Source organism: Castor canadensis, chromosome 7 (assembly GCF_047511655.1).
Source record: "Castor canadensis chromosome 7, mCasCan1.hap1v2, whole genome shotgun sequence".
Lineage (NCBI taxonomy): Eukaryota > Metazoa > Chordata > Mammalia > Rodentia > Castoridae > Castor > Castor canadensis.
The window spans coordinates 25,692,194-25,714,077 of NC_133392.1; the positions used below are offsets into that span (position 1 = coordinate 25,692,194).

Consider the following 21,884-nt stretch of genomic DNA (forward strand, 5'->3'; position numbering starts at 1 on the left):
AGTTCATTTTAGATTAGATGAAATACATTGTGTCACAATCCTCTTAAAGTACTTAGTTTTTAAAGAAAAATGCATTTCCTTTAATGACCAAGTCTTAACACACAGACACACACACACACACACACACACACCACTAAAACAATATTTGCACTTGCTATTTGGGATGCATTGTGAAATTTTTGCTCTATGTTCTTTCATTTAAAAAATGCAAGTCACTGTTAGTAAGCAGAATTTATCCCCCTCTGATACATTCCAACCATAACTGCTCTAAAGGGCATACCTGTGTCACCAGTGCTAATTAACAACTTAAAGGGAGTTTTATAATCTTCTTAGCATTAGTCTACCATACTCTCCTGTATACAGGATATCCTGCTCAGGCCGACAGCTGAGGGAATAACTTGAAATATGTAACAGGACTATACATCTGTATTCAACACTTTATATATAAGTCCTTATTTGTTTGTTTGTTTGAGACAAGAGCTTGCTACGTAGCTTGCCATGGTCTCAGACTCATGATCCTCCTACCTCAGCCTCCCAAGTGCTGGGATTACACACATGTGCCATGCTTGGATAAAAGTCCTTTTATTGTATAGCATTTTAATCTGATCCTCACAAACACCCTGTGAGGGTAGCCAGGGAAATATTGTCAGGTTCACTTTCAGATGATGAAGTCAAGTGACTTTCCCAGTGATCACATACCTTCTAAGAGCCAGAGATAGAAAAGAACCATGAAATTTTAGGTTGAAGGTTCTTTTGTTTAAGTCTCAGATCTTCTGAGAGTATAATCTGAAGTTACATATATTCACCACTTCAGCTACATGTTATAGTTAACTCAAGTTTTTGTCATTGAATATAACAAAATTCCTGATCCTTAACTTACCATACAAAGTTTCTACCAGTGAAAAAGCCACAGAACATGTGTGTTTTTGGAAAGCATTGTTTGTCTCTAATCTAAAGGAACACAGCAACATGAAAGACTAAAGCCAAAGATATTGACAGGAAGTCATGTGAAAAGGTATAAAATAGAATACATCAATGGATTTTCACTGCTTTTAAGCTTTGAATTTTGTGAGAAGTTAAGACAGATTGAGACAGGTAGGGACCACTGCAAGGGGACTAAAGGCAAATAAAGTCTGGGTTCTTAACCTTTACCCATTAAAAGTATGCTTTCAACAGCTTTGTCATAAAACACCAGATTAGGCCATGAGGCCAGAATGCTTACAGGCTGGGAGCCTCGAATGACTAGACCAACCTACAATTAGTAAGGTTCAAGATGGCCACATAAACGACAAAGACATGGTAGAATTGTTACTAAGAGAAATGCTCTTGGTAAGCCCCTTGAATCAACCTTGATATTAAACAATCTGTTAGATCAGAATCATAGCATTTGCTCTTAGTTGACGTAAAACCCACTAATTTTGGAGGTTACACAGCTGAGCAATACATTATTAGTTCTCCACTAGCTTTGCTGTAAGAAAACACTTCCAACATGCAAGTTATGATAACAGTTGCCTAGGTTACATTGAAGCACACTGCTTTTGCAAAAAACCTGACTCTTCACTTGAGCCTAGGATATGTGATAAATGACTGAAATGGGATAAAAGGCTTGGCTTCACTTTTTTCATGTCAAGTCTGTCTCTTTTGCTGCCTCAAGCTTTGACTAAGACTCTACTCAGCTCTGCCTGTAGACATGTTGATCACTTGAGAAATGTTTTGTCCAGACTATAATTTGATTATCGTCTTTTGGAGCAGATGTGTTTCTTTGACTCTGATCTACTGCTTTCTCAGAAGCTCAAGTACTCACTGTTGCTCGGCCTTACCATAAGGCCCAGACCAAACCATGAGGTCACGGTGTTTATGCAAGATGATGACATCAACAACAGGAGAAATTCACAGTTCCTGTGTTAAGTCGATCACCCCTTAGTCTGAAAACCTCAAGGTCCAAATGCTTGTATACAGAAGGAGAACGTCTTTTGAAACCATGCCTGTGACAATGGACAATTACTAACCTTTAGTCCATCTCAGAAAAATCAATAAAAGTAGGCTGTTTTCTTTCATTCAAAGAACAGCAGGCTGATCCCTTCTCTATTCCTGCTGAATCACTTCCATTTGAGTCCAGCTTGGACTGACATCCCAATAAAAAAGCTGTGCCTGTCTTGTTCATGCAACGTAAGTTGGTCTCATTTCTACTGTTTCCATGCTGTAAGATCCCCACCCCCTCTGAAATCTGGTGTCAAGATGAGCTTTGATGCTTTGGAGGAGGAGCTTAAATATTTGTTGTTGTTGTTGTTGTCAGTGCTGAGGATTGGGCCCAGGGCCTCATACTTATTAGGCAAGGATTGTACCACTTGAGCTACACTTCCAGCTCTTTTATTTTCATTTTGCTTTATTTTGAGATAAACTATCGCTAACATTGCCCAGGTTGGCTTTGAACTCTGGGCCTGCCAGCCTGTGTCCTGAGTAGTTGTGATTACCTGGCAAAGGATCTTAAGTCTTGAGATAATTCAGTTTGAACAGGAAATGATAGTAAATGAGGACCTTCAAATGCATAGTACTTGATATTCTCTCAAAGTGTTATTTTAAGTGGTATTTATGATAGAATGCAAACTTATTTGTGGTTTTGTCCAGTAATAGCTCTTAAATTCACCAAAATGATGCCCATGTTAGAGTCTATGTATGTCAGTGTTTTGCAAAACTGCCCAGACTCTAAGGCTCCAAGCCATCTCAGAAGTTTTCCCACTTCACAGCTAGGTCTGCCTCCAGGGGCAACTTCCTGACTTTTTGTTAATCTTCTGTTGTATTTTGCTGTTCTTTTTGTAATTTCCATTATTTTCCTCTTTTATCATCTACAAAGTCTTGCACCTATGTTATTTTATCATTCACTAAGTACAAGTTTGTCAAACTTATGTGACATAGTACCATCCACAGACCCTGCAAGGGGTGTCCAGGGGTGGGGGGGCCATTATTTAGAAGGCCCATGCCCCTACATGTGAAATTCAGCACTCAGTGCTCCCCGTGCACAAGTGTAACTCTAAACCTCTGCTATTGTGACTTCACATTTGTCCACATATGTCCTTGAAACAATAGGCTACTGTGTTTGAATGCTGTGAGACTGGTGCTTTTCTCTGCTGATGTCAGAAGTGGAAACTTCTGAAGGAGGGTGAGAATTTGAATAGCAAAAGTGCTTAGATAAGAAAAAAGACAGGTGGATGAATTTGTCCATTCCTTCCTTTCAGAGTGCCTGAACGTACTTCTTCACTTGGTGCTGCTTCTTGCATAATTAAGTACCCTTCCCCAGGAGACGACTCAAACAACTCTTTTCTTACTTCTCTTTGGTTTCAACTTGCAGTTCCAGGCACTAATGCAATATTAGCAGTAGCTGTGTATGGAGTCTGAGGAATGGTTTGCGATATGGAACAAATCTTTTTACTCCTTGTGTTAGATTTCGATCACTGTGGTAAGATACCTGAGAAAATCAACTTAAAGAAGGAAGGATTAGTTTGGCTCATGGTTTCAGTCCACTGTCAGCTGGCTCCATTGCATTTAGGCCTATAGTGAGCCAAAACATCATGGCGGTGGGAAAAGGTGCCACAGGAGGCTGCTCATTCCATGGAGGCCAGCAAGCATAGGGAAGACAGAAAAGGTCCAGGGACAAGATACATTCTTCAAAGGCATCCTCCCAGTGGCCTACTTCCTCCAACTAGGAATTTCAAACATTCAACTATGAACTCATCAATGGGTTAATCCATTCATGAGGCTAACACCTTTATGTTCAATCACCTCTCAAAAGCATCAAAAGATGGGGAACCAAGCCTCCATATATATACAAGAGACTGAGGGGACAATGCAGATCCAAATCATAACACTCCTACATTTATAAATGCACATACGTTTAGATATAACAAGTGTGAAGCCTGATAATTCTTTCCTTTGGCAACTAGATATATGTCAAACATTTGAATTATAAATATTTTTGTTTATATAAAAATACTTTATAAGATTTAAAAATTAAGTCAAAATTTAACCTTTAAACAGTTTTTATTTGGGTTCTTAATTTTTTTATTCTTATAACTTATGTTTGACTTTTAAATTGTAAGAAATAACTCAAGACATTTGGACAAATGGTTTATAAGTCTCCATTCATATTCTTGCCTTGGAATTAGGGATGGGCCCATGTGACAGTCTCCTCTATTAATGCACTATCTAAAACCATGTTTATTTGCTTGCATGTTGATCTACAAATCTTTCCCATGTTTCAGCAAAGTATAGTTATTTCATCATCAAGAATAAGGTAAGTGGGGGACAGTAGCTCAGTACAGCACTTGCCCTGCATACATAAGGCCCTTGGTTTGATTCCCACCTCCACCCCCACCCAAAAAAAAGAACTTGGGACAAGAAACTGTATCAATGCACAAAATAACAACATTAAGCAATTCTTACTAACTGGCCCAAGCTCTCCATAGAAACAAAACCTCTTCTACATTATTTATTCTAAAACTTTTGGAAATAATGAAGGATTTCCTATTTTTTCCTCATCTCCCAGAAAAATGTTCATGTTTGTGCATCTGAAAAACAAAAACAAAAACCCAGTTCTTTAAGACAATTAAAACTATCTGGATACAAATCCATTTGAAAATTGGGTGGCTTTCAAATCCCTGTATACACAACAGGGATAAAACAGAACACAATTCATAAGACTATAAGATGCCAGAAGCAGCGTTACGGCTTAACAAAAGTTCGCTATTATACAAACACAAGTGGATGTAGCAGCAGTGCAGAGAGGATACCCACACAGAAGACAAGATTCAGAGGCCGGTGGACTCAGGCTCCAACCCAACAACCACTAACTGGGTGTACAAACTTGAGTCTCACCTTTCTGAGTCCCAGTTTCCTAGGTAGTGTGGTCAGTGGGCGGACTCAAATTTTACCAAGTTTACCAAGTCCCTACACATTTACGAAGAGCTCAGTAAATTGTGGTTTATTATTATTGCTACTGTGAAAAGGCTCCATTGTCAGAGGATAAACAGATATTCCCTGTCACAGTAGGCTATTCCTTTGCCTCAAAGGCATCTGTTATTTGCATTTCTTTTTATTCTGACAAATATCACCCACTCCTTGCTTTTGCAATCTTTCTTTCTTTTTTTTTTTCTTGCTGGCAATCAAATCAAACTCAACTTTTCTTATAAACATGTTACCTTTCACAAGAAGCAAATAGCTAATAAATAAGAATTAATTTATCATTTCCTTAATGAAATACTTTCTATTATACGTATAATCTTTTCCCTGTTTAAATGACCCTAGAAAACTTAGTTAATGGGTGAAAAACAGCAAAAATTCATCTTTCAGATTATCATGGAATTTGGCTGGAACCCAATAGTAGTGAGGCCTAAAATGGACTTTTATTAGGAAATTAGTGCTAATTACTCTGTGACTAGCTGTAGGCTGGTTTGGTTTTAGTGTTCAATGACCTGAATTGACCACTGCTTCTTTGGCCTGTAAGAAAAGGTGAGTTCTCTGAAGATATAAAGTGAACACGGAGGATTAGGCTTATTCTGTACAGACTTGTCTAATGGGGCTAGGTGGAGATTTGCAAGGGGAAGAGGAAGTGAAGAGGGATAAGGTATATGCAGGGGAGTTGGGCACCTTCTAGCAATGGCAGGACACATTGGTTGTCACCTTAAGAAGCCCATGGCTGCTCCTAGAATCACTGATTAGAGGAAGAACTTGTAGGTCTTAAATTTTGTTCCAACATTCATAATTCTTCCCAAGTGAAGACTGGAAGAGATTTTCCTGATTTATCCTGCCTAGTTCATTCTTTCCTATATTTCCCCTTCCACACTAAGACCACTCATGATTCTGTTACCTAGCACAGAGCACAGGTCAGGGCATCTCCTCATGAATATCAGTCAGAAGTACCACCTGAAACCCAGATGGAGGCCTCCCTATTCATCTAAACCCCAACGCCAAGGTTTTAGGAGTAAGATACTCACACACTACTTTTTTTTTTTCTATAATATATTGCTATAATTTTTTAAATTTCTTTTATTCATATGTGCATACAATGCTTGGGTCATTTCTCCCCTTTTTCCCCCTCCCCCTCCCTTTCCCACCTCCCCCCCTTCCGCTCCCCCCCTGACCCCCTCACTACCCGGCAGAAACTATTTTGCCCTTATCTCTAATTTTGTTGAAGAGAGTATATAAGCAATAATAGGAAGGACCAAGGGTTTTTGCTAGTTGAGATAAGGGTAGCTATACAGGGAGTTTACTCGTATTGCTTTCCTATACCCACACACCACTTTTTAATTTGATTCCATTGAAACACCCAGGCTTGCCAAACTGACTTAGCAGGACTCTTCGCTAAAACTGAATTATGCAAGGAATTGCACAGACAGGCCTGGAAGAAGACTCAGGATTAAAGATTGACCAAACATTATCTTTGTCATTTGGCAAGGATGCCAAAGTAAGTATTCTAGTACCATGCCCCTTTTCTTCCTATTTTAATGTGTAATTCTGAAGCTGCCTAATGGGATGAAGAAAAATCTTCCTAACACAAGGCATTTCGCTGCCTTAGAATTGTTTTCTTTTTTCAATGCTAGCTAAGAATGTACATAAGCTCTTTCAGAAAGTCCCCTAGTACCAAGCTACAGCAAAGGTCATGATAGTCAGAAGAGCATGCAGCAGGACTCAGTCATAGCAAAAACCAGACATGGATCAACCAACAGACCTAAAAATCATTTGTGGTTTTTTTTTCAGATTCACAGGGTTGAGAAGCTCTTTGACATTTGAAAAACCAAGATTAATAACCCTAGAGTCCACTCATCTGTGACTTGCACCCTTTTCCTTGCAAAATTCACATAAAAGGCCCACACTTAAGGTTGATCATAAAGGTGTTTGATCACCATCTTCCAATCTGACTTATTATTAATTAAGTTGTTCCTTCTGTAACTCTGTCTCCTAAGTCATTGAATTTATCAGGCAGCTGCAGTATGGGACTTTTTTCTGGGTTGCAATTCTATGTTAGGGTAGTGAAGTGGGTGTCATTCCCCACTCACTGGATCCCATCAAGAAGGAAGGAATTTTATCTGTTTTGTTCACTATTTTGTTCCAAGTAACTAGTGCGATGTTGGAGATACTCAGTTGGTGTTTTGAGAAAAATGGAGAGAAGGTGGTGAAAAACAAACATGGAAGCTGCTAGAATCAAAATCACTTATATCAACCCTAATCAAAAAATAATCAAATAAAGCCAGGAAGTTATGAAGGAAGGGTCCTTTTTAAAAATTTATTAGCATATTACAGTTGTACTGGGGGGTACCATGTGGAATTTACAAAAGTGCTAACAAAATATTTTAGATTCACCTCCTCCATTTTCCTCCCTTATATCTCTTCTCTCTTCCCCCAGCCCCTTTTAGAACAGTTTCAAGTCTCATTGTTCCATTTTCACACATGAATACATCATACTTCCACCATATTTGCCCTCTTTCACGCTTTCTTTATGCCCTCCCAACCTCCCATTGTACAAATCCCAACAGAAGACTTGTATTACCTTCATGTCCTTCTTTTTTTTAAGGCATTTTTGTTTGTTTATGATAGTTATACAGGGAATTGTTTTTGTGGTACTGGGGTTTGACTTCATGCTTGCAAGGCAGGCACTCTACCACTTGAGCCACTCCACCAGCCCACACAGGGGATTTCATTGTGACATTTCCACGTACCCATATGTATTGTGTCCCAAATTGGTTCATCCTTTCATTGTTCTTTCTACCTTAGTCCTCTCATTATGGCAATTCCCACATTTTGAATGTTCCATACACATAATTGTATAGAAAGTACATCAAACATATTCACCTTCTTTACTTACTTCATTTACTGTCCTCCTCTCATTAGTGCCCTCTACTTGGCTTGACCTGTTTTACACTCTTGTCCTTCATTGTTTAGGCACCTGCTCCTTGTTTAGTGGGGTTCTTGCCTTGGTATTTTACCTGTAAATGTACTGTGCTTAAATCAATCTAACCCCTCTCCACTGCAATTCCTCACTGTTCCCCCAATCCTGTGTTGTCCAACAGTTTTTAGTGTGTTTTGTTGTGTCTTGTTCTATACAGATGTGGTACATTTCATTATTGTTGAATAACATAATTATTGTCCACTTTCCTTCTTTTCCTCCTCCCTTAGTGTCCTTCTCAGTCCCACTTTTGGATATATGTTCTGTATATATTGATATGTGTATCTGGTATTGCTTGTATTTGTACTGGGCCTCTATTCCACATATGAGAATGTGTGCCCTTTGGCTTTCTGAACCTGGTTAACGTAACTTAAGATCGTGTTCTCCAGTTCCATCAAATTATCTGCAAACAAAACTTCATTCTTCTTTATGGCTAAATAAAAGTCATTGTATATAAATACCAAACTTTCTTCACCCATTCACCTGTTGTGAGGCATCTTGACTGTTTCCATAGTTCCACTATTGTGAATAATGCTGTAATAAACATGGGCATGCAGGGAAGGAAGAGTTTTATGCAAACGATTTCCCTGGTAATGACTATAACTAATAAGATTCTGCCAGACTACAACCTTGCACAGAGGTCACTGGGACATCCCAAAGGAACTTGTCCAGGACACCTGCCCAGCAACTGTCTGTGAAGCTGCAAGCCTCCAGATACCTGTGCAATGTGTCCTGTAACTGTGACCACATTCTGTAGGGAGTTGGAGTGACAAACTCTGTAAGTATTTAATCCAGCTCCTGACAGAGATCAGGTCTCAGGGCTTTGAGAAATTATCTCCCCTGAGTCCATAACCGTAATAAACGCCATGCTTCTCGTAAAAATGGTTTCGGTGACTGTTTCCCTCGCCGTTTCCCGCAACAGTAAAATGGAGCTAGTGCACAAAGGAAGAGTAAATGAAATATTTCCCGCGTGACGCTAGGAAGAACGTTCTGCCCGGTCAGCTCTCAAAATTAATAACTATTTTGATATTTACCACTATTGTAATTATCTGATAGGGAACGAACTGCCGTAGCACCCGGTCCAAGGCGCCCGCCCTTCTTAACGCTCGCCGTTCGCCCATTGGCCGAGAGTGAGTAGCATTTCCACCAATCCGCTTGGCGTGAGAGAGAGCGAGGACAAAGGGCCGAGCCAATGGGCGCAGGGCTTACGGTCTCCTGGATACGGGAGTAAATATTGGAGGCTTAAGGCGCCCAACCGTCTGGGCGGCGGAGTCACAGGTACTCTCGGCGCCTGCTCGGGCTTTTGCTGCCCACCGCCCGGCTGAAAGAAACACTGCGCGCATGGCGCACGACCGAGAGCGAGACGGGGCTGCCTACCACGCCGGCGGCGCGGCCCTGACCGTGAGGTGCGGCGTCGACTGCCCCGCGCTGGACTCGGGTCTGGCGGAAACTCGGGGCCTTCGTGTGCTCCTAACGCTCTGCTTCCTCCGGTTCCGCAGCCCCGCTCCCCCTACGCCGCTCTTCGCCACCCGAGCCCCCACCCCCACCCCCAGCAGATTCCCTCCCTGTATGGCTTCTTCCGTCTGATCCCTCCGTTCCCTTATTCAGTGTTGCGACCCCAACCCTCGCTCGCTTACCCAGTATTCCCCTCTTCCACCTTTCATCTGTGCCTTCTCTTTCTGGCTCAGTCTACCTGCCCGTCACATCCCAGGGACAACCCTCATCCCATCCTTGTCTGATGATTTCTCCCAAAATTGGGACGTCAGTCCCTCCCTTCTAACTCCCATCCAGGCGCTTTGGGTTTATTTGCAGTTGTAGTGGACTTGGAAAAGCATAAGGCGCTTGCTGCGCAGATGTAAGTGGTATTTCATACCTTCCACAGTCAAGGGTATTACCCAGCTCCATTTCATAAGCATCCTCTGCCAGCCCAGCTGTACTCTTCCATCTCTTGGGGTACTCAACAAACCAGTGTCCTTAAACTGGTCTTCACCGTCTTCAAGCATATCTTTAATAGTTAAATAAAAATAGAAAATCCCTTATCTCCGACTCTCCTTCCTTCCAGTATACATCTACCACACACTTCTTATGTTCCTTTTATTCTGTCCTTTTCATTTTGTGGATTTCATTTCTTCTGTCTGTATTTTTAGTCTAAAATATAGCCACATACTCTTCATCTTGGTAAAGAAGCAGTTTTCCTATTCGGCCTAATTCCATAAAGCATGCTAGCCTACTCGAAGTTATTTTGTAAAGTTTACTTTTAAAGAGAAACTAATTATAAAAGAAAGACCCTGGATGACCCTGTTTCCTATTAGAATCAAGCTCTTTTCCCTCTGTTTTCATTTTGTTAAGTATAGGAGACCTCAGAAATCCTTCTGAGACTTTCTTAGGTTTGGTCAGAATTTTCTTTCCCGGAAGAGTTCTCTGAAGAAGGATCTGGAGACCTATGGAACTTGAGCTACATTTAAATTTCTATGGTCCATTGTCTAGAGAGCCCATTGATGGGGAGAGATTATTTCGGGCAGAAAGGGAGTGAAAACAGTATATGTGTGTTTCAAAGATGTTGATGATCTTCTGTCTTTGTTAGACAAAAGAAGGAAAACTTATTTGAAATGTATTATATTGATGATGGCATATCTTTTCCCAAAGATGGGCGCAAGGATTCCCAAAACAGAATGTTCATTTTGTCAATGAGGACACCATTTGCTATGCTTCTGGAAATTATGTAATATTTATTAATATTGAAACCAAGAAAAAGACTCTACTCCAGTGTGTTAATGGAATTGTGGGCGTCGTGGCAACTAACGTCCCTTATGAAGTTGTGGCTTTTTCTGACCGAAGATTAAGACCCCTTATCCATATATACAGCTTTCCTGAATTGACCAGAAGGAACACATTAAAAGGTATCCTTGGGGACCTTTCCTATGCCCATAACTGAAAGATTTTGTTATAAGATATACCCATGTTTAGTTCTTATAAATGAAGGTGGTTTGTATTTTGATTTGTTTTTATTTTAAATAGAAGAAATCAAACTGATCACTAAAGGTTTAATTAAGTAGGTTAGAGCTTTGCTACTCAAAGTGTGGTCTGCTTTCCGTCAACATTGATGCTAGTTGAAGCTATTTAAAAATGCAAAAATTGAGCCAGGCATGACAGTACACACCTATGATCTACCAACTCTGATTGAGGCAGGGGACTCATTTGAGACCAACTTGGGCAACATGGAGAGTCCCCTACCCCCAAAACAAAGCAGAGCAGGGAAGACACTGGCACCCACCCCAGATGTACTGAATCAGTACCTGCATTTTAACAAGACTTTCCTGGTGATTCACAAGTATATTAAACTCTAAAAAACATTGAGTGAGAAGACTGACCTGATCTTTTCTGAAAAAATGGGATTTTTTTCCTAATGCTTTATAGAAAAAATCAGGTGAACTAATGTTTATATAACTTACAAAGACAAGTCTGAGCCTCCCTTTTCCTACCAATGAAATGATGAAAAAGATAGTCTACTATTAAAATTGTGCCAAAGACAGATGTGTACACTTGTGTGCATATGCTAAATACTCAAAGTTTGTTACTTGTTTGAATTATTAGTTACCTATTCATAGGTACAGCTGACTCAGAACAAGCTGCTGTACATATCCTAGAGCCTCCCTCTAACAATTCCCTCATTTAACACAGATAGAGAGAAAGCTCACGCTTGAGGCTGGTCTTAGTTTTGGAGCTTTTGAGTCAAATAAATGTTTGGTTGAAGTCAGGGCACATATTTATAAAATTTAATTTGGAAGACAACTTTTAAAACAATCATGAACATATTGGGAGAAATGTCTATGTGGACTTCATCCCTCATCTTTAAAATTTCCCTAGCTTAGTTATTAAGCTGTAGCTCTGTGCAAGCAATGGGAAGTTAATTTAAACCTCTAGCCAACATTCATATTGAATAATGAAACCTTAAAAGACTTCACAATAAATTAGTAATATGTCCTCGACAGCATCTGTTATTATCACTAGTATTATAATGTCAACCTGGAATTTGTAGCCAATCAGACAAAATATAAAACTGAAAAAAATATGACTATGGGAAAGGAAATTGTGAGTAGTACAACAACATAATAGGGTGAATAAAAGAATGCTCAGTAAGATGCTGGCTTCAAAATAAATACCCATGCAAGTAGAAGATAAAATACTTAGAAATAACCCAAAGACATATGAGCAACCTAGATAAAGAAAATGACAAAAACCACTGACTTAAAGTGTTTAACTCCATACAGACAAATTTCCAGATGTAAAATCCTTGTTATTACAAATAAATACATTTCTAATATTTATCATAGAAGATAATTCATAGCTTAATCATGTTTTCAAGATCAAGAAATACCTATATGTTTCCAAAGTTCATCTGTGAAAAAAGAAAGTACAATTTGAGTACGACTTGAAAGGGTGTGGTGGCAAGGCAAAGGGTCTTTGTAACATCGTGGTGCTTTAGGGATTAAGAGTGTGGATTTGGTGCGAGGACCACAAATCAGAGAAGGAGTTGAAGAAGACAGAATCTAGAAAAGCTAAGTGTATGACGAAAGAAAGTTTCATATCTCAAAAAGGATATGAATTATTCAACAATGATGTTAAGAAAACTGAATAGTTGAAGAAAGTGTCAAATTAGATACTCATAATATATCAAAATGCATCACATCAGAATAAGCACTCAGTATAAACAAATCCATTTGAAAAATAGAAGAAAATGAGTAGATATTTTGAAAATAAGATTTTAGGATTTTTGTGGTTTTCCGACACAAAAAGATTTGAAATATTTAATTACATACAAATTTAAAACTTATGAGCATCAAAAATAAAGCAATTAGAAGCACAAGAAAGATAGGAAAGGAATTGGCTCAAACAAATCACAAAATTATTAGTGACCAAATGTATTTAAAAAGTCCCATCTCAATATTCATTTTAAAAAGTGTGGTTGACACTGAGGTGTGATTTTCCCATCTATCAACATCACAACATTTTCAAGATTATGATTGCTAGACAGAATGCAATGAAATGGGTAGCATTCTGGTTTGCTGAAAGTAGAAGTATAACTTAACATCTTTCTGGAAGTATATATGCCAATTATGATAAGTAGAATTCAGTTTTAAGGAAATATGGTTGAAGATTTATGCACAAAGAAGTTAACAGCGCTATCATAACAGCAAAAGATGGAAAAACAGTCTATATCCCCAGTATTGTGGATATGGTCAAATAAGTTAAACAGTCTCTAAAGGGTATTATTGCAAACATTTAAAATCACTTTTTAAAGAAATATTGAAAAATTGATTTTAAAAAACTTTGATGTAATTAAACAAAAAACCAGTATGAGTCAACACTATATGTGGGCCCAAATTCCATTTTTAAAAATGGAATATTTACTACATATGACAATCGCTAGCTAATAAAAAGCAAAGTTGCCTTTATTGTATTTTTATAAGTAAACACACAGAAGAATATACAGAAAGAAGTTTGCCAAATTTGGTAGTAAAATCACAGAGGATATAAATTTCTCCCTATACTTTTGGTATTTTTTTCAGAAAACATATTTTTAAATTCAATGAATAAATAAATAATGTTTATAATAGCAACAATAATATATAGTATTCTCTAATAGTTATACTGTTGGATATAAAATTATATAATACTAATAAAAATATTCAGTCATCTATTATGTTGTAGAAATATCTATTTAGCAATGGTAGAAAATCATTAAGGTCTCATTCTTCAGAAAAATTATTCGTACTTGTGCATTGAATACTCAATGCATGTTTTCTTTGCTGATTAAGCTATGCTAAATAAAGTCAATAAATGGCAAAATCACAATTTGGGGTTATATTATGGTGAATTAAAATAACAAAAATGAAAAAGCAGGAAACAGCCATTAAATATACACAGAGCAAGCAAAAGAGACTTTAATATAAATATAAAGGATGACCTTGAAAAAGGAAAAGGTAGGCCTGTGAACAGTTAAAAGGGAGGGAAATCAAACCCCCATGTCCTGGGAAGCAGAGATGGACCCTTCCCCATGACGTACATTTTAAACATGTTGCTAAGACTTTTAAAGTTATGTTGCATTCCTCTTCTAGAGATACAAATGGCAATAGAACTTCTCATAGTTGTTCCAAGAACTGTAAGATACTAAGTGAGGGGCCAGATATGACCTAAGGATACAATAAGGAAATAAGCTAGAATTATTACAACTTCCCAAGGTACTTGAAGTTTGAATAACTGTTCTAATTGCAATGTTGTATATTTATGAGATATCTTCTATTTCTAGGGTCTTTTCAAATCATGTGAGGACATTTATGGTGCAATATTCTCAGTGTTGCATTGAAGTCTAGAGACGTGACTAATGGTCTTAATTTGCTCTAGTATCTTTTTAAAATAGATCTCAACTTTGCTCTTAGCTTCCTGTGCATAGTCTTACAAGTCAACCAGGAGAACTCTTAACTCCAAATGGTCCAATGCTTTAGAATATCTGAAAATTACTAGAAAAGGAAAAAAACTGTAGGACCATAGTTAATCTGAATTTGATAACCAAATCCTTGTAATGGATTTTATATTTTAGGCAACGTTCTTCTGGACTACACTCTACTTTCATTCAGTTACTGTGGCACCTACCTGGCTAGTTGCTCCTCTCTCCCAGAATTTGAACTGGCCCTCTGGTAAGTTTTAGCAACCTGCAGCTTTCCTTTCACTGGGTTACAATTGAATCTTGTCCTGGATTTTATCAAAGGAAATACACGTGAAAATCTGAAACAAGGAAAAAAGGAAGGAATAAAACGCCTATTCATAATTTTTATAAAGTTGTTATGTTTAGGCATGGAATTTGGCAGGGCAAAAACTACTTGAGATAATCGTTCCTTTATTAATGTGCTGCAGTATTTCTCTTGTCAAGTAAAGAATACAATTAAAGTTTCATCTTCTCTGAAAATGAATGGTTCTTTTGAGTTGTTAGCAAGCTTTCTTCTCATGGTGAGCTTAAGATGGTCTCTGTCTTAGAGTTTTCAGAGACTTTAGAACAATGTGTCTGAAGAGTGGGACGTTTACCACACTCTGCAACTTTATAGGAAGTACCTGTGGATTAGACACAGCTTGGGTCTGTGCTGGCTCCATTCACGTGCCCAAATTCACGACTGCATTCACTCTGCCATAAACTCTTCAGGTGAAATTTATCTTAATAAGGAAAGTAAAAAGCAAATTCTAGGAATCGTTGAGGACATTCCTTAAATGACAGCATTTCTTACATAAAAATGGAAGACTCTAGGTTCACAGAGTCATATTCATCTTATGTACAGTTTTTTAAAATAACTTGAATGAAGGGCTGGAGATGTAGCTCAGTGGTAAAGTTCTTGCCTAGCATACTCAGGGTCCTGGGTCGGATACCTGGCACCATACACACAAAAACCCAAACAAAAAAAAGTTTTATTGAAATATATTTGACATAGAAACTCCTGCTATGTAAAGCATATAATGTAAATTTTGACTTAAGTACACCCGCACGAAGCCACCATCATGATTAATATAATGACCTATCTCCCCCAAAATTTCCTTGTGCCCCTTGAGACCCTCTTTATTGGCCCTTGCCACACATACTCTTACCCTATCCCTGCCCTGTCCCCAGGAATCATGGGTGTGTTTCTATCACTCAAGTTTGCTTTTTATTGTTGTTTTGGTGGTACCAGGGCTTGAACTCGAGGCCTACACCTTGAGCCACTCCACCAGCCCATTTTGTGTTAGGTATTTTCTAGATAGGGTCTTGTGAACTGTTTGCCTGGGCTGGCTTCAAACCATGATCCCCCTGGTCTCTGCTTCCTAAGTAGCTAGGATTATAGGCATGAGCCACCAGCACCTGGTTCAAGTTTGCTTTTTCTAGGATTTCATATGCAGGGAGTCATACAATGTGTGTTCTATTCTGTCGGCCTTCTTCCATGCAGCTTGTTTTAGCATTTGCTTATGCTGCTCTATGTATCAATAGTCATTCCTTTCTAGTTCAAGGTGTGGGTATACTATACTGTGTTTATTAGTGACCTGTTGATGGATGCCCGTCACTGCATGGATGTACAAACAAACCTAGGGGAATGAATGAGGTATAAAGGAGATACAGGAGATGGATGGTAGGGCTGCAATACTACAAATTGAGTGACTTAACCAACAGAGATGTATCCCCTCACAATTCTGAATGCACAGGAGAGGAAGCACCGGGGAGAGAAGGCAGGTGCATAAGTTCTGAGGGCTCCAGATGTAGAAGATGCCTTTCCTAAGGGCAACATGTGACTACTAAACACAGAACTGAAATGGAATGGGCACTAACAATTCAGTCTAACAGACTTAGGCTGAATCCTGGCCCCGTGATCTTGGGGGAGGCTCAGTTTCCTCCACTGTAAAATTGACATCTTAATATCTCAAGTATGGTTTTAATAAGAATTCATTGAGTTAAAGTATGCACAATACCAAACAAGGCCTTTTGCATATTTATTATTTATTTAACTCGGTTTCAAAAATGATGACCTTTGGCTCAGAATGTGTTTTGTTTGTTTTCTAAATTGGGAAATGTTAGAGAAAAAAATTTTCTCTTTGGCCTCTGTCAAACACAAGCAGCGCTAGACTTGTGTTCCCATAGGACAACAGTCTGGTGTGGGCTAGTAAGTGTGACTGCTCCTTCTGAAAGCCCACAGTGGCTCCACCATCTCAAACAGGGGTCAGTGAACTGTGGCCCATTAGCTAGCTCTGTCCCACCTCTTGTCTTTGTAAATAAAGTTTTGTGGGAACATTGCTGTGCTTATTTACTTAAATACGGTCTATGGCTACTTTCACTCTATAACATCAGAGATAAGTTGTTCTGATAGGAACAGTATATGAACTGCAAAGCTAAAAATATTTATTGTCTGGCCCTTTATAGAAAGTGTTTGCCATCCCTTAACCTGCAAGTGTACATTGATGACATTTAATTTATTGAAATTAGCTTTCTGGACCCTGTCGGCATTAAAGTTTCCTCACTGGCTTTAATTTATGAAGCAAATCTTTATCCCCTGATTTCTTCTGGATAGAATATGTCTCTCTTCTGAGGCATCTTACAGCATAGTGTGGAAGCCTGAGACTTCTGTAACTAAGCAGGGTGGAACTGAGTAAGGCCAGATTGTATCTCTTCTATACCTCATTCATTCCCTATATTTATTTGTATATCTTATACTTATGAACACTTCTATTAGGAAGTCTGAGTTGGAGGAGAGAAACAAAGGGCAATGGAGAGGAGAGTGAGGGAAGGATCAGAATTACTTTTGTGTAAGGAGAGTCTCCATGAGGTTCTGCACCCGCAGAGGTGCCCTGGGGCCTCATGAATGAGTGTGAACAGATGGGAGACAGAGCCTTCTCCAAGCTTCTGGTCTGGCACCTTAGCTTTTGGAAGCTATGAGAGCAGCCCCCATGGCACTCTTGGGTGCAAAATAGAAAATATAAGTGGGAATTAGTCCTGTCATGGTGGTCAACTACCTGAGGCTTCACTAAGTGGCTCTGCTGGTAGCAGGGCAGGACAAAGGGGATCTTGAAGATGAACAGGGAGGAATATGAAACCTGATGACAGCTCCTAGCCTGTGGGCCCCAGGCTGCAGACCGTTAGTTTGACTTCAGGAAGTCAGACTAGCAAGAGCTCAATGATGGATTCAACTCCTAGAAGGAAATATGTCTAAGAAAACTTTACTTTCGTGTTCTCATGTTTAAAGAGAGCAAAATGGATTCATGCATCTTTCGTGTAAGTAAAAATAACAGTTTTGAAGAAAACATTTTAATGTAAAATGAGGGTAGTCTCAGCTGGTAGTCCCAGGCTGGGCAAAGGGAATAAGGCTGGCTAACTGCCATGCTCACCACCACCACCACTTGCATCAGAGAAAAGTTTACTGAGATTGCAAATGAGTCAGCACATTTACTCTCCACAAAACAAAAACAAACAAACAAAAAATGGTCTCATTTTAAAGACAGAAATTTTTAGAGCGATTATATATTAAAGCAGAATTTTCAAACAAACAGGTTGTGGAGACACAGGGGTACCTATGAGAAAGAAATTGTTCTTGTTCCAATCCACTCATGAGCCTATAACAAACACTGATTAGGTATCTTATACACATAATTTTTCATGATTCTGGAAAGTGGGAACTTCAAAATCAAGACACTTGCAGCTTCAGTGTCTGGTGATGGTGTGCTTCCCAATTCATAAATGGCACCTTCTCCCTGTGTCCACACATGGTGGAAGGGACCAACTAGCTTCTGTAAGGGAAATGACCCCTTCATTACCCTGTGTTCATTACCTAATCTCTCCCCAGAGGCCCCACATAAAAACTGCATGTATGTGTGTGTATATGTGTGTGTGTGTAGGGGTGGGGATGGACAAAACACTCAGGATACATCAGTCATGCACACACATGGCTAAACGGAATTTCTAGTTTGTATACAATAATGGTTAACTTTCCAGAAGTCGCAATACCACAGCACCTTAAACTGAGCTATTCAGCTTGGCAAAACAATCACAGCAGCACATCTGTTCCATAGTTAAACTCTAACCTGAAAAGTGATGCTGGCCTTTATTACTTGGAGGGTGCTAATGAGTACAGTATGACAATATTACACTTTCTGGGAGTGTCACATAGATAGGGCTCAAAGCAAGGGACAAAGTTCATTTTTTGTTCAAGGAAGCTAATTGGAAAATGCCTTTCAATGTACTATGAGAAACTGAGCTAACACATTTTTTCTTTTCTTCTCAGTTTGATTTTTGGTTTTGTTGCTCTTATGAGCTACTTGCCTAAGTTTATAGAGCTGGTGAGTTGCTGAGTGGGATTCAAACCTGAAGGTTCTGAATTCTTTCATAGATTCCAGTGATCTTATGCACAATGGTAGCATGTAACAGGGCATTTCATCTAGTCTGAATGTGGAGTTGTTGCAGGAGAACTCAGACAAACTGAGAGGGAACCAACACTTTCAGAAGCAAATTTATTAAGCAAGCCAGCAGTAACTCAGCAGTTTTGTGTCCAAAGGCTGAGCCCCAAGAACAAAGAATACTTTCCTTATATACCATTTAGAGCAGGTTACAGAAATGGGGGGTACAGCTTGTCCCATACATAATCACATATTATTTCATTGGCTGTTTAACATCTAGGGCGAGGTGACCCTCCTCTGGTCTCCAGGTAACATTCCCAACTCTGGTTTTCCTTTTTTTTCTGTTGCACTCATTAATCTCTCTTCCCGCTACCTGCCTTCCGGCTACGTTCCCTGCTTTAATTCACAGACCCACTTCTGGGTCAAAAAGCATCATCTTTGATAAAGACCTCAGTACCAGGGGGATTAGGCTGGGTAATATCAGGCACGCTCTTAAGATAAGAAACGTCCCTATTAAGGTCTTGAACCCACCTAGGGTTGAGAACTAGCCCCCGAATAGATCACTGGGGTTCCATCCCTTCCAGGTCTGCACAGGGACAAGGGCAAGCTTTTTCATCTTGTCATTAATCTGTAAACAGCAGTTATTCAGATTTGTTATTATTCCAGGCTATTGTAGGGAAGTTAGCCAGCAGGTGAGGTTGGGGCTCCGTGTGATTGGGAGCCCCTCACCATTAAGTCTCCAGAATAGTGTCATTGACCCAAGCAGATCAAGTCCCCTACCAGGGTAGAGAATTGGCCTTTTGGATGGGAGATACATTAATTCCCAGTAATACAGGTTTTTAGGAGCCAAATGCTCTCCCCATGGCTGGGGGAGTAGTTTCATTAAAGGGCTGTTGTGGGGATTCTAAGTGGTTCAGTTCTCCACCTGGTGTTGGTTCTGAGGGGAGGAGGTGGTCTTAGACAATGATGGACCTTCCCTCCATTTTACCTCCTTACCCTGTTGCTCATAATGAGACATCACATATCCTCTCACTCTCTGGGACACCAGAGCCACCATCCCCTCCCCTGCATGCCCAGTCTTGTGTGTCTACTGGTGGGAGAATATGAGGACCCCAGGATGCAGTGTTCCTGGCCCAAAGGGTGCTTGCTGGCTATTGGGATATCGCTTGCCACCCTGTGTGCTTCCCTCTCTTATGGCTGTGTCCCTGTTTGTCAATAAAATATTTCCTGGCCTCTTGGGAAAAAAAAAAGAGCTCTTGTGGGTTTAGCTCTTTTGCATCCCATGGCAATGGTCCCCCATATTTGTTCCTCCACAAACATAACGTGAAATTACATTCAGAGTTTGTGCTATGGACTCAGCTAGTAAGAGGAACAGGTTTTTGATTGTAATGGGAAACTCACTTTGTATCTCCTTGTAAAAGGAGTAAAAGACCTCGTATGAGGAGCTCTCATGAGTGATCATGATGAGTCGAAAATGCAGCAAAGTACCGGGGTCTGTTTCCTTTTTATAGATTAAAATGTCAAACTTTTTCCCACTTCCCAGCCTGTTTCATTGAGTTTGAAAATAGTGAAATTTATAGGCTTGCAGGCACCAAGAGTGCAGTCAGGGGTTGCTTCCCTTGTTTGTAAAAGAGTGGCAGTTCCATGTGAGGTATGGACCTCCCCTTTAAGCCAAGTTGCCCACCTTTTACAACCCCAATAAGGGCAGCGGAGTTGTTCATAGTACATACAACCGATGTCCAACTGTCATCTTTTGGCATATATACTTGTCATTTAACCTGTAGATCCTTTCCCAGGTTATCCCCCCACAGTTGCCCTAAGGCCCGGTGTTTTTAGCTATTGCAGCACACACATCAAAGTATATGGACACAAGTTTGTTGGGGTCATTAACCCGGGTGTGGTTAACAAGATTTTCAGTGCTGGTGAAGCTCTGGACTTCTAGCCTTTGCTCCCAAGGGCAATAGACAGGGTTAAAACAGATATACTGACCATCATGAAAGCACACTGAGTAGGTGGTATGGTTGTGGGTGCATGACACACCATGGTGCCTGCACAGGAATAATAAGTATGGAAAACCAGAGTTTTGGTAATAGCACTCCCTGCTCAACAGCACTCCCTGCTCGGGCAGTGCGCAAACATGAGTCACAGTCCAAAACCTGGAGATTCCCAGGTAGAGAGCTGACCAAGATTAGCAAGAAGAATATACAGAACCTCAAAGGTGAGATGGGCGACTCCTCAAGCTTCCACCGTGCATAGACTAGTCAGTCAGCTTCCAGAGTGACTAGAGCAGGGCTGACATCTCATCGTCTGTGGTCTCCTGTTGTCTGCTGGGAAGTAGGGTTCTGTGAAGGGTGATCTTGTATGGTGAGGCTGGCTCAGGGATGCACTCTCATTCAAGGGAAGCTGGCTTTACTCAGCTGTGGTGGATCCAGGGAACAATCTCTGCTACCTTAACTGTGGTGGGGGTGGACAAAACAACAACAAAAGGGCCCCTACAGTGGGGCTTTAGCAGTTGAACATTCCATTCTTTTACCCAAACAGCATCCCCCCGGTTTATGAGGGTGTGTGGAAGTTGTTGGGCTAGCGGGGAGTCTTTCTCTTACCCAGTCATTGATTTTTGAGTCAGTGGAGTCATCCTGCTGTTTCAGGGTGAGGTCACCTGTTTTTTTAAAGTCCCCTCACAGGCCCTTGACCAAAAGGGGTGGACATCCAAAAAGAATTTCAAAAGTGGAGAGATCCATGTGTTTGGTGGGGCTTCACCTAATCCTGAACAAGGCTATGGGCAGTAATTGATCCCGTAGTAGGTGAGTCTCCTGGTATAGTTTTTCCAATTGTAGTTTTAGAATCCTGTTTATGTGTTTTATTTTTTCTGAACTCTGGGGGTGGTAGGCCGTATGTAGCTTTTAAGTTATTTTTAATCTCTTAGCCATCAACTGTACCACCTCAGTCACAAAGGTTAGCCCATTTTCTGAGTCAATAGACACAGGTAATCCGAATCAAGGGATTCTTTAACAGGCCTGGCACTTCTTGGGCTTTTTCAGTC

General features: G+C 40.0%; 1 protein-coding gene across 4 annotated transcripts in view; it reads left to right on the forward strand.

The window, feature by feature from the left end:
• Window positions 1-9,195: 9,195 nt before the first annotated feature.
• Cfap43 (cilia and flagella associated protein 43) overlaps window positions 9,196-21,884 on the forward strand; it is a 99,508-nt gene continuing 86,819 nt past the window's right edge. For all 4 annotated transcript variants that reach the window (XM_074078358.1, XM_074078361.1, XM_074078360.1 and 1 more), the window contains exons 1-3: window positions 9,196-9,345; window positions 10,586-10,839; window positions 14,541-14,637. In XM_074078358.1, coding sequence (XP_073934459.1) covers window positions 9,281-9,345; window positions 10,586-10,839; window positions 14,541-14,637 — 416 coding nt within the window. In that variant the 5' untranslated portion in view covers window positions 9,196-9,280. The remainder of the gene's footprint in view (window positions 9,346-10,585; window positions 10,840-14,540; window positions 14,638-21,884) is intronic.